Raw genomic sequence first — 13564 nt, 5'->3', positions numbered from 1 at the left:
GAGATAATATGGGGCAGGGGTTAGAAAAGCTATCTGTCTAATATAATGAAAGATTATCTGGAGCTACTTTTTATTTTTGACCTGAATTTCATAGAATCATAGAATCATAGAATGTTTTGGGTTGGAAGGGACCCCTAGAGGTCATCTAGTCCAACCCCCCTGCAGTGAGCAGGGACACTGCTAACTAGATCAGGTTTATAAGTGTATAATGGATTCACAGGATAAAAGAAATGTCAACTGCATTCAGTTAAACAAATCTTTCATTGCTTTTAAAAGAGAGAAACATAGAGTGTAAGCTTTGGCAATTTTGTTATTGTAATCTGAGCACTTGATGATAACTGCAAGGGTTTGCTGTGAAAATATCAGTAAACAAAACAAAGAGAAAAAGAGAACTAGCAAGGCAGAGACCCTTGATGATCACTCTATGTAGTCCTTAAGGCATAAAGATATGAGCCTGGAAAATTCCTGTTACTGCCAACCAAAAGCAGAACTATAGATAAAACCAACTTTTTGCTATTACAAAGCCAAATATATTTTTAAAAAAAAAGCAAAGATGAATCATGCTTACACATATTGCAGAACATGTGATTATCTTGGGGGGGGAACAAAAACAAAATCAGGGAAAACTTGAAGATGAAAGCTTACTAGCTCCACAGATTTGGTGAATAATTCCATCATTCATAGGATAAAATTGTAAGCAGCCTTAAAAAGTCATTCCCTAGAGCAGAAAAACAAAGCTTCTTCTGAAGCCATCTTTTTTCTACTTATGAACAAATGATAACTTATTAAAGCTTTTTCTTCTAGAGGATACTGTTGATAGTTTGCATCCTGTCCTGAAAACTTCTGGTTTTACAACATGTAAATGCTGTTACTTATATTTAAGTCCTTGGAAATCCTGCACCATGAAATAACTCACTCTCTCCCTCTAAAGACAGCTAATGGATGTAGAAAATTGTCCTGTTCAAGGGTCACAGCTACAAATGGGTGAAGACAGTGATGGCAACACTGGAAAAAGAGACGGCGAGGAGGGAGAGGACTGTACAGGCCAGAGCCAGTGACAATGCTGGAACAAGAGAGGGAGAATAATTTTCTTTTTTATTATCCAAGTATGCAAACACTCTGCAGTTAGGCTGAATTAAGGACTTCTTACAGATAACCTCTGGGTTACACACATACACACACAACAGGTGTATTTCAACTGGAACTGGAACTACTGGTGGTGGATCAGGTAACCTCTCAGTGGGCTTTAAGTTTCTTAAACACAGAAAACAGATGCAGTCCCAGGCCAAGCAATTCATCATCTAAATTGTCCCTCTTTCATTTCAGATCCCAAATGAAAATGGCTGCAATACCTGATTAAAATGTACTGGAAAACAGTACTTTGAAATGTGTGGAATTTCACCCATCCTGACAGCCACAGCTACTGGGAAAAGGAACAAGAATATGCTCTCCCGATAGCCGATAAACAAACACTTTCAAACATTCTTTTTCTTCTGGAATACACGGTCATACTAATGAAATGTATCTCACAAAACATGATCCTATGCTAAAAATCTTACAAATTATTTAACTATAATATAATACATTTAAACGGCAAATTAGCACCATTCCCCAGGAATGCTGTGATTTGCTCCACAATACATATTTCAGAAAACCCCTAAGCTAAATTTCATTGAATTTATATAAAAATACTAATCCCATTCATTTTTTTAAGTCTCTGAAACTTGTTACTATCCTTCAACACAGAAAGCATTATTTTTGTCATGCCATTTAATTCAAGATGTGCTCACATCTTGAGCTATGTGTAGTTCTGGACATATCTCTAGAGGTAGAGATCTCAAGAAGACACAAAAATGGGCAGTAACAATGTCCAGAAGTATCAAATAACTTCCATGCAGGGAATCACTAAATAGACTGGGACTCCTCAGCCTAGGAAAGACAGAGGGGTTTGTAATTAGGAGTGGCACGGAGAGGATGAATAGGGAACGACAGTTCACTTCGTACACTGTCTCTTCCAATCAACAAGTAGGGGTCACCAAGTGAAACTAGGAAAGGGTAAGTACAGAGCAGATGGTTCTTCATACTATGCCTAATTAAGCTACTAGAGACTTTACTGAAAGATACTGTGAATGGTAAAAATTATACACAGGTTCAAAAGCAACTGCACAAATCCAAGGAAAAAACCCCCCAAACATCCGCTTGAGAAGTTCACTCTCACTGAAGTCCCTGAACCCCAAGTTTCCAACTGCAAATTGCAGAGGCTAAAGATTACACGCTTGCTCTGTTCTTACGTTCTCTGCTGATGTTGCTACTGGCCACTATCAGAGCCAGAATACTGGGCTAGAAGGACCTCTGGTCCGCCCAGGCACAGTCATTATTATGCACTGCTTAAAATCTACTTTAGGGTTTCATACTAAAGAGTTCCTGAGCTCATTCTAAGTGAATCATGACCAACTGCAAAGCTCCCTTTGAAATTCATAGTCTCTTTACGCCTTCTAGCTTTTTATGCTATGTTTATGATAACAGTTTAATTTACCATTATTATTTACTCTGTATTTCACTATCCCTGAATGTTTTAATCTTTTGTTTAAAGCCAATCCACTCATGCATTCACCTCCTTCAGAAATTCTCTTTCAAGGTCAGGATGTTTTGCTAATGTGTCAGTCTTGCCTTCATGTTCCACGCTGATTAATATGGCTATATATGTGTGGGAATTTTTGAGTCCACCTTCATAAGCAATCTAAAATACAATTATTTTATAAGACACGAAGTATAAACAACTAACCACAATTATTTAACATTTTGTTTTACCATAGCCTGTACTTACTTATCCTGTTTTAAACTGAAAAAGTAGCATCTTTTTATATTTCGATTTTCTATTTGGTTTTATATAATTCAGAGGGCATCTCTTCAAGCCCTGGTCACTTACACATAATTTTACTTCTCTGAGTAAAAGCAAGTTTCTGCAGCTACCTCCACACCACAAGACTGATATTCTACCTACCGTAAAGCATTCCTTTATCCAGTGACCCAATATTAATACCAGGCTTCTCATCGATACCTCTGGAGAGTGTGGCTTTTAAAAGTGGAGCCTCAAATCAATATTTAAGAATCTGTTTTACCATCTGCAGCGAGTTGCTGCAGCTTGTCGCAAACCGCAAGGGACAGTGCATTAGTGCTGAAAGGCAAAGCCGGATCAATAGCTAAAGATCAGTGGGTGGGAGATTCACTACAGAGTTGCTTATATTAATGTAACTTTGCCAGTGAGTTTGTTAATAAAGCAAAATGGTGCTAAAGAAAGAGAGGAAGGGAAAAAACACACAGCTCATCTGGAAGACCAAGCCTCTTTAAACCTCGGTCTCACAAAGACTTATGCGTGTGTTTAATGCCATGTGTTGTGGGCAATCCCATGCAGTTAATGGGACATAAAACTACTACTCCTTTACAGCTAAATTCATACATAAGTCTTTCCGACCTTGATTTATAAGGTTAGTGATAAGTGAGGGATTTTTCCCCCAGTGAACAGGATTTTGAAAGAATAATGTTGGTTTCATGAGACATTGAAGAGAAGTATTTGTTGCTATTAAAAAATTAAGCAAACAAGACAGGAATTTTAATAGCCTGAATAATTAAAGCAATCTTACAGCAATTATTTGCTTTATCTGTGTGTGGTTGGGGGAGAGGGGTTAATGAAACACCTCTTCAATCATAAATCATTTACCATTGCTTCGGGCTTTTATCTTTCCTCTTACTATTTGATAGCTAGAAGTACATAAATCAGTTTTTTCCTTCCTCTAATTTGATTTTAACATATCTTGCACAACTGGCAGAAATACTATATAGACATAATTGCATTTCTATAGAAACACTTTCAAATTTTCATTAGCCATGTTTTAAATGTCTTCATCATACATCCATCCAAACTGGGCAGAATGGAAGCTTTACAGCCCATGCTAAAGGCAACCTTCTACCAAATTTCAGTGGGATTCCTGCACAAGGAAGGATCCCTTCCAGGATCTTGTTTAGCATGCATGAGATTGTAGTAACAGATCTTTAGTGACAGTCATAGTTACAAAATGATCAGAATACAGGCACATTTTTTTACCAGGGACATAAAATCAGCAATGAATATATGCCTTTGTAGTCTATGCTTATATAAAATAAATCCAGAATTAGGATAAGGAGAACAAGAAACAAGCCTTTCTTAAAGCACGGGGTCAAATCATTACAGAAGCTCAGGTAAGTTTCACTCCCGTCACCTGAAACCCTGCAGATTTTGCCCAAAGTGGACATTGCTTTGACAGCAGCCTCTCAATGCACAAAGGGAGAAGGACGGCTGTCTCTCTCTCAGATGATAACCTGACATGAGACCAGATGCAGAAATAAAAAGCGTATTTTAAATGTAAAGCTCACATAAAAGAAAAACAAGTTGTCTCTCTTCCAGTCATACAATAAGCATCATTCATTTGGAAAGGTCAATATTAATTAGCAAATCCAGCAGGGATAGTCTGTCACAGGGTTTTTTTGTGCATCTGGTTGTTCTCTGTTGCAAATGAAAGATAATCCATATTCAGTTAGAGGTCTGAAAGCCGACTTGTCTCTGAAATCCCAACCTCCTTTAAACAACTGGTATATATAATTAATTTAATTTTAAAAATTCAACATGTTCAAGTAGATTATCCTTGATTGTGGCTGCTTCCACAGTTCTGAATTCTTAAGTTTAAAATCAAAGGTAATCTCAAAAAAACCCAGGAGATAACCAAATTGAGTTACATGCCAGACTGACAGGATAGTGGCATTTAACCTTGGGGAAGGGCTGGCTTTTCTTTCATGCCTGGATTTCAAATAAAAATGTGGCAAAGGACTCTCAAGGGAAAAAAAGACACCACCACTGTCTTTGGGTGGCATCTTTCAGTCACAAACCAAACCCAAAATTCAGTCTGCATTGCTCCGAAGACCACTTTATACTTTTAAGATATTAATTATTCATCCCATGGAATTAGGAAGGCACAGCTGAGATGCTTTGCCCCTTGCAGGGAAAGCCCAGAGAAGATGGCTGTTAGGATTGCCGGTCATCTACAAATGCTTCTTTGGTCAAAGCGAGGGCTGCTCTCAGTGCCTCCTGTTATAGACCCAGATGTCAGAAGCTTGTGAAGTCTGTATGGAAGATGGAAAGCATGAACTAATGGTGACAGAGGCTAATTGCATTATGTGACCCCAAAGTTTGTATTTTAAAGACCACTACAGTAACATGGAGCAATAAACTTGAAACTGCAGCCCCTCCTTCCTTGAAATATTTTGTTGTAAATTTTGCACATGGGTAATGGATAATTAGAAATAGGTTTTTAGTCTACAGATACATATTAAGAAATGAACACTAAAAAAAACCCTTAAAGCAACATACGGCATTTAAATAGATTATAACTTCTGAAGTATGCAATGACTAAGATATTAAGGCTATTACACAGAATATCAATAGGAGTTATACTCTTGAGCGACTCAAATTCCCTTGTTGCATAACTGTACAGTTTCTATTTACCACTTAATTCTGAATTTAATAGTTCCGATGAACAACTGAAAAAGCTCTTCATTTTTTTCCCACTTCACATGCTCAAGCTCAGTTTTCTTTAGCTGATTGCTTTATTGGATATTTGTTGAAACAGCCATATGTACCTATCTAGTCTACAAGCTGTTTGGAAGAATGGTATTATCTCCATGAACATTTATAAGGAGCTCTGAATATAATATTAGCAAGAAAAGATCAAAAACAAATTAGCAACTATTTGTAATTGAACAGTTGCATATTATACTGCTATAAGTATTTTTTAGTCAGGATGCTCTTACTGCCACAGTATCCTTATGCATGTCTTCCATGTCACCTGAATCCCTTGCATGAGAATTTATGGAATTTGGGGTGAGGGGTAGTTCTTTTATTTATTGGTTATTCCCAGCTCACTGCTCTAACTGAAAATACTTTTGCAGCTGTTGGCTTCCCTTGTTTCGCTGTTGTCACCGATTTCCAATATACTGCCTTCTTTCTACACTGCATTGCCATGCATGTTGCCTGACTAACGCTTCAAAGACGACCTTTGGGTGTTTTGCCACATACCCTATTTTAGATGGCAGATTCTATATTATTTAAATTAATTCCCTTTTTCTTGCTGCTTCAGTCTGACCTCCATATGTTTTAAATATTTACCTATAACCCCATGGACTGCAAGAACACCTTCTTCCTTATTCCCATCCCTCTACTATTCTAAATAAGCAGGGACATGCATCTCTTTTTTCACTTCCTCTCCAGAATATGTTGATGGAATTCTCTCCCACTACTTGCGAAGTCTGATAATACCACGGAACAGTAATATGTATGTATCTCCCCTATGGTTACAGATTGGGCTTTCCTAGATATCCATTTGGAATGGCCACATATGTTTTGCTTCTGATTGCTCACCCAGCATTGCATGATCTATTAAAGACGTGTTATAAGAAGCAGTTTCAGGTAGTCTATTAGAAAAACAACACATTTTATCACACCTTATCAGTATCTCAATGACCATTTAAAACTCAGCTACTGACCTGATATTCTGTCAATGCCTTATGGATGGACCTGGTGGTCTGAGACCATTTTTTTCTAAGGAACAGAAGTCCCCACCACAACTCATCACACAAATTGGCAGCTTGCTAATAAATCTCAGCATAGGCACCAAGGATGAGTAGATATGGAAGAAGTCTCTTGCCTCTTCCATGTCAGAGCCATCAAAGATTTATATGGGAAACCTTGTAGCGTTGCTGTCACTAATGCCGAACAGAGAGATTTTGCCACTGAGTTTAGCAACCCAGAAATCTTCAAGAACACTATAATTTATTAACATCCTGTGTCAGTGACTTACACTACAGATATTAGTATGTAATTTATTTTTACAGTATGACACAGTAATTATTCATGGCACTCTCTAGACTTGTACAAATGGAAGGGCCTCAACTGACTTCAGCCCAGCTATACAGATCCAGATAACAAAGGGTCTGAAAAAGGAGTAAAACCAAAAGTTCACAGCATAGGCTCAGCATCCAGGTATTTTTTTTGTAAGTTTAACATTGGATGTTTTATCCCTAAAAATATGTACATCCATTACAATCTCAGAACAGCATCTGAAACACAGCACATAAAGATATTAGACTGAATTAAGAAAGTATGGTTGCATGGCAGATCATGAGGATTTACAGTGCCTATACTCATAGCTGTTTTGGTTGAGAAGTGAAGTCAGTTATGGCGAAAGGTGGAAAGGCGACCTGAGCTAGGAGCAGGGTACTGACCATGTGTATGCACCACGTGTACAGCAACTGTAAAGAGGAATCAGATGCACAGTGAAGGTACTAGAGAGACAATCATGCAAATATGTGATTTCCCAGACTGATTGGCTTTTATGATATATCCTTTTAGGTTGCTGTGGGTTTTATATAATTGGTTTTGCTTGCCTCTGAGAGCTATATTCAAACCGCTTCAATCAGCAGTACGTGGGCCTATTCCTTTTAATGCTTTGGAAGTTCTACCATTGCTGTATCAATTTTGTATTGTACACACTCAGCTTCTCAATGAGCTTGACTTGAGTTCAGTGCAGCAATGCTACATTAAATGGCTATTTTCTAACTCATAGATCTGGAAAATGGGGTTTAATCAATGACCATTAGACCTTGCGCTCCCTTCTGGCATAAAATGCTTTCTTTCATCCAGGGTTACTGTATTGTTGTTTTAGTAAGTTACGGTTGGCATTTGGCACGCAGTTACAGGGGCACAGAGGCCTTATTAGCAGGAAGAAATGAAAGTATTATGGAACAAAACAACTAAGTGGGACAGGATAACTCACAACAATGTGCCAGATTGTATCACGCTCGCATTTCACTTCATGGTATTGAATTCCCCCTACAAGTACAAGTGGATACAGCTAACTAAGGTAAAACACCTCTCTGCTTAGGTTATTTTCTATAATTGGAGACCACATTCTAAGAGGTTCTGAGCATGTGCACTTCCCCTTGCAGCCAAAAGGCCTAGTTATAGGCTCTTTAGTACATTTACTTCAGTTAAAAATATAGCTTGTATGCTAAATCTGTGCACTACTTATGTCTCACTTAAATCCTCAAATATTTTCTCTCCCCCCTCCTCTACTAAAAGGTTCAAGTAGGAATTGAAAGATACAAAACCCCTCATGTGCCCCTGGCACTGTCAGAATTTCTGAATTTCCTTCCTGATGTTTCAACATTGCAAAAGAAACTGAAGACCCAATTCTGTAAAATGGAAGTGTCCCCGAAGCCCCAGTCCTGAAGGTGGCTAAAGCAGAGCCAGCACAGTCCATTCATTACGTTCTCAGCTCCTTGTAGGAACCAGCCACACGACCCAAGGCCTTTGTCTGGTGCTTTTCAGCCTCAGAAGATTGGAATAAACAGATTATTTACACAAGGCAAAGTGCCCAGGCTTGCCAGATTACTGGTGGGAAGAACCATATTCTGTCTTATCTAGACTATAAAGAGCTGATAGCAAGACTTTATGAACATGTATTTTCCTTCGTCCTTTACTTGGAGAACAAAGAGAGCTCCACATTTAACATTTTATTTCCTTGTTCTTATGTAGATTTCAGACATGAACTGTCAGGAATTCGTGGCTCTGTCTCAAAGTCTCTCAGGCTACATAAAACCACTTTAGGACAGATGATACCTTCTATACCAACACAGTATCTCTCCCCCATCCCCCATATTACTTATCGCATTATTTCCTCTGTGTCTGTACAGACACATTATTGAAAAAGTATATATAGGGAATGCTGGGCTACATATTTAGAAAGGACTGTCATTTTTTAATCCAGAAAATGGATTCAAAATTTTGAAGGCAGTTTGAATGACAAAATTTACTTGCTGCTGTATTCAGAACAGTAGTTGTGTATTCAAAACAGCATGCTCATCTACTTAAATACTCCCTGCCCCCAGTATTGTCATCTGTTAGGAACCATGTCATCTTTTGCTAGAGTTGTGGGTTCTTCACTGAGAACCACAAGGGCCACCAGACACAGACATGACTGTCATCAAGTTCACAGGTAATACTTGTTTAAATGAGAAAATTTTCTTCCTTTTGCTGTTTTCTTTTCAACAGTGCCTGCAACTGGGAAACTAATACACTGGGGTATGCACACATCTACATGCTGCCCATGAATAATAAGACTTTAATGACATGTGGGGCTCAATGAAGCAAAGACTTACGCTTGGAATGTTTGTCACAGAGAGCCGATGCCCTCATGTCGCAGAGTCTCAGGGATCCTTTGCTGCTGCTGTAGACAAAGAGATTGCAGTGATGGGGATGAAACTCCGAGGCTGTAATCACTTCCGTCAGGTCCTCCATATTGGCTGGCTTTATATCTACAATGTCTGAATGGAAGTTTCATTAAGGAAAATGCAGTTGTTTGAAGGTAAACCATGACTCTTACTGCCTTCCTGAAGGAAGCATGTAAATGTCCATATATTTAGTGCTTCTAGATAAAGATATACTGCTCTCTTTGGCAGTAGCGTGTTTTTAAAACTCCATACCTGCTCTGTCTACACCAAACTCAAAGAGTCACTAGTTAGCTATAGTTTTACAGCAGATGCCATTAGTAGGTCAACATTTGTCCATGCTGTGCAAACAAAGACAACAAAGAAACAGTATTCCAGGAGAGATGGAATTCTCACCTTCATTAAAACTATAGAGAGCAGGTAGCTATATCTCCTGTAGCTGCTACTGAAATCACTGCTCTATCCCAGATAATACTGACTGATATGGAACAATGTACAGCCCAGTTCTGCTCACTCCAGTAAAGGCTCACTAGCTTTTACGATCATGCAACTTAAGCTAAAAAATACACGTAGCTTAAGTTAAAAGCCTCAAACAATAAACGTACTTTTTTGCAAAGGCAAACATGGCAAACACAGAAGCATTTATGCGAACAGTTTTGTGTGAATATATACTAATATAATAAACTTTCTAAAAATAATTTTGCACAGTATTGGTTTTGCTATTTGAATACTTACGAAAGAAGTATCTGTTATGTAAATGATGCTTCCTACTGAAATCAATATGAATTTCTGTGACTGAGAACTGTACATCCGAATCACTTAAGTAGACATAGCTGTAACAAAAATACACTGCAGATCTAGTTTCCCAAGCACAAACCTGCCAGTTGGATCACCAAAGATTATCTACGTGAAGTACAGCTCATGTAGTGCCTCTCCAACACATATATATCCACTCATACATATTACCTGCATTGGGGAGCTTAAAGACCAGGACCCAATTAGCATATATGTGGAGGAGAAGGCCAGTCTGTGGAATATTGCTTATAAAGAAAAGAATGAAAGAAAGAGTCCCATGAGGGGGCTGTAAGAAAGCAGTAGGTGTAGAAGCATAAAATGAAAGATGGATATATATGTAAAGCAGTACATTTAAATAAGATTGTACATTTTCAAAAGGCCCTCAGCAATCCGCTGTAGATAAGCCATCCAAATGTTAACAAATCCTTCAAACAAGAAGAGTAACATTATTACCCTATTTTACTGATGAGGCTGTGTAAGAGGCAATAAAGGATTTGCATAAGATCACATGGGACATGCATGACAGAACAAACTCAGATCTACCAAGTCCCAGTTCAGTGCCCTAAACACAAATCATCTCAGTGCCTGGATTCCCCAAACATCAAATTTGAATCAGATGATGTTCAAAATTTAAACATCTCAGAGGATAAGATAAATGAGAAAATCTGTTTTACTTATGGCAAGAGAAACCACGTATCATAATACTAAGCCTGTTTCTGTTCCCACTGTGTCAGCTTCCCAAATGGAAGACCTTTAATTGATTTCTGTGGGAATGGGGTACAGTCTATCACTACCTTTACACTCTACACTTTGATCTTTCCCAAAAATGCAGATCTGGGACACTACATTGAAATGAAACATAATACAAAGGATTCGGAGATAATTATCTTGATGACTTTGCATAGACAAATACATCACACTGTTTCTTTTTTTATGCCAACTGGTTTAAAAAGGAAAATATCCACAAAACTATGAATATCTTATGACATTTAGTAACAACTGGGAATGAATTAATGTTGCATTTCAACTGCATTCCCACTTAACTTGCACTATCACATTTGCATCCATCTCCAAGAATCCATCATGATTAGTATTAGTGCAATGAATGTTAAGATGTAGCAACACTGATTTACCCTTTTATAAAGCATCACTAAATATACTTGAAAATCAACAGGAAAAAAATAACCTTTATTCAGTTATTTGTATTAGATGAATCTGTCTCAAGAAATATCTTTAAGTAAAAGCAATTGCTTTCAGTGATTGAATTGCTTTCAGGAGTTCAGAGAAATTATAGTAACTCAATACAAAAATTTCACCTCTCAGCAGAGAGATGAATAATTGCTGAGTGATGAGAAAGGTATAAAATATAAATAGAGTATGTGAAACAGTCATGGTAAGTATAATTTTTCTGGATGCTGAAGACAATATCAATGAATTTCCCTTCATTGCATGAAATGAATAACCCTATGCTGAATAATGAAATTAAGTATTCCATTCTCCTGCCAGAAAAGCAGGAAATACTTGAAACAGACTGCATTTCCAGATGTGATCTAAATCTCCGCTGAGAAAGAACCTCATTGCCTACTGAGGATCAGAGAGAAAATGCACCACTGAAAATTCATCGTTTCGTTAGATTTAGAAAAAATAAAACAATAACACTTGTATTAAATAAACAATCAAGGGAATAGAGAGTTGCAGAAGAGATTTACCCCAAATACATTTATAATAATAGATGGAAAAACAGCCTTTACTTTGACAGCTACAGAACCCAATGTATCAAAAGAAGAACATGTCACACAAAAAAACATTTTCCTCCTCTCATGATTTTTGCCATCTATTTGAAAACAATCAAATACAGCTTGACATGTGATATGTGGGAACTGTATTTAAACTAGCATGACATGGTAAGGCAAACATCTCCCATGAGACATTTCACATTTCTATTTTTCCTTCTTCCCTTTGTGTCTTTTTCTTCCTTTTAAGCACAACTTCACATGGTAGGAAAATATAAAAAAAATTGGACCAGACAATGTGCTTCAGAAACAGGCCCTTTGGTGAACCTGAAGAGCTCAAAGACGAGGGAATCTGGCAGAAACTGATTAAACAAAAATTCTATTGCTAAAGGGAAAAGTATTCTAATGCACAGATCTGCAGAGTTGCCTCCTACGATGTCATCTTCCCTTGCAATTGCATCTCAAGGAGGGATGTCTTGATTGGGGCACAGTCCCTCTCCCCCAGTTCACTCACATCTGAATACCAGTCACGTCTGACTCCTGTTGTACCACATATAGTGTGGTTCATTTTCAGAGCGTGGACAAAACAACTAGGACCAAAGCTATCTAAAGACAGAAAGACCAAAGAGTTCATCACTGGCAGTGCACTAGAATATAATTCTGTTGTCCTAAAAAAGCTGGTGTTCCTGTGTCTGAACAGGGTAGGAATTTCCCCTGTGAAAAAGATCTTCACACTGCTTTGACCTCCATGCATGCTTGGCAGGAACGAGGCATTTTGATCCCTGGTAGATACTGGCGCTAAAGGAGGCTGAACTAGCGCTTTGCCAGCAAGAGGCTCGAATGCATTGGCAGTCTTTTAATTCATTAACATTAAAACAAAGAACAGAAAATATCTTCTTGCTTGCAAAAAACAGAGCAGGCCTGTCCCTCCTAACCCAACTGTTTGCCATCTTATATACCAGGTATCTCCTCCATTGTTTGGCTCAGGGAAATGGGATAAAGCCAACAGATTTTCCAGATGCTCTCCACAGCAAAATGGAAATGAAAGGTCCAGTATGCTTCACACCACAGTGGTGAGAGATGATGTTCTTACAGTTGGGTTAGTAGAGCTACAAGACCAGGAGTTAATTTTGGGAAAGGCAACAAAGATACTCTAAGGCAATGTAACCTTTAACTTTGGCTAAGAGTGTCTGTGTTGCTTTCCCCAAATTATTCAAGAACAGAGGTATAACACAGGAGAGCAGGCAGGTAGGACAGGACCTGACCGAGAGGAGAAAGGTGGCTTTAGGAAAAATCTGAGGGAGGGGAAGGAGGGAAGCAAAACAGTGGGAGAGGAAGGAGGGAAGAGCATAAGGAAAGGCATGATTAACAACCTGCAACAACACACGATCTGAGTACACGATTCAGTTATATGGTATGTTTAGTTCTAATCCAGCATTTCGTGCTGCTGTTGTGCAGCTGATATTAAAATGAGGATGACAGGAGGACAAAGATTTGTTCCACTGCCTCTGGGCCACTGATCTAACAGAAATGTACCCCTCTGGGAGAAGTCACTCCATAAAGTTCCTTTTAGTGCAGGTTACAAAGATGACCCTCACCTTGATCCAAAATTCACATTATTCAGACTTTCCCTCTTGATCAGCTGGAATATAAATGAGCATGCCTGCTTTATGCTCATGCCAAAACATGTATAATGAGAATGTGCAAAATGCATAGGG

General features: G+C 38.3%; 1 protein-coding gene across 3 annotated transcripts in view; it reads right to left on the bottom strand.

Moving 5' to 3' along the window:
* PPP2R2C (protein phosphatase 2 regulatory subunit Bgamma) overlaps positions 1-13564 on the bottom strand; it is a 141397-nt gene that overhangs the window by 20011 nt on the left and 107822 nt on the right. For all 3 annotated transcript variants that reach the window (XM_009635498.2, XM_035891093.1, XM_009635499.2), the window contains one exon: positions 9250-9414. In XM_009635498.2, the coding sequence (XP_009633793.1) occupies positions 9250-9414 (165 nt within the window). The remainder of the gene's footprint in view (positions 1-9249; positions 9415-13564) is intronic.

The sequence above is a fragment of the Egretta garzetta genome, unplaced genomic scaffold (assembly GCF_000687185.1).
Source record: "Egretta garzetta isolate BGI_Z169 unplaced genomic scaffold, ASM68718v1 scaffold193, whole genome shotgun sequence".
NCBI lineage: Eukaryota > Metazoa > Chordata > Aves > Pelecaniformes > Ardeidae > Egretta > Egretta garzetta.
The sequence above is the reverse complement of the archived record's forward strand: the minus strand, read 5'-3'. Positions and strand labels throughout refer to the sequence as shown.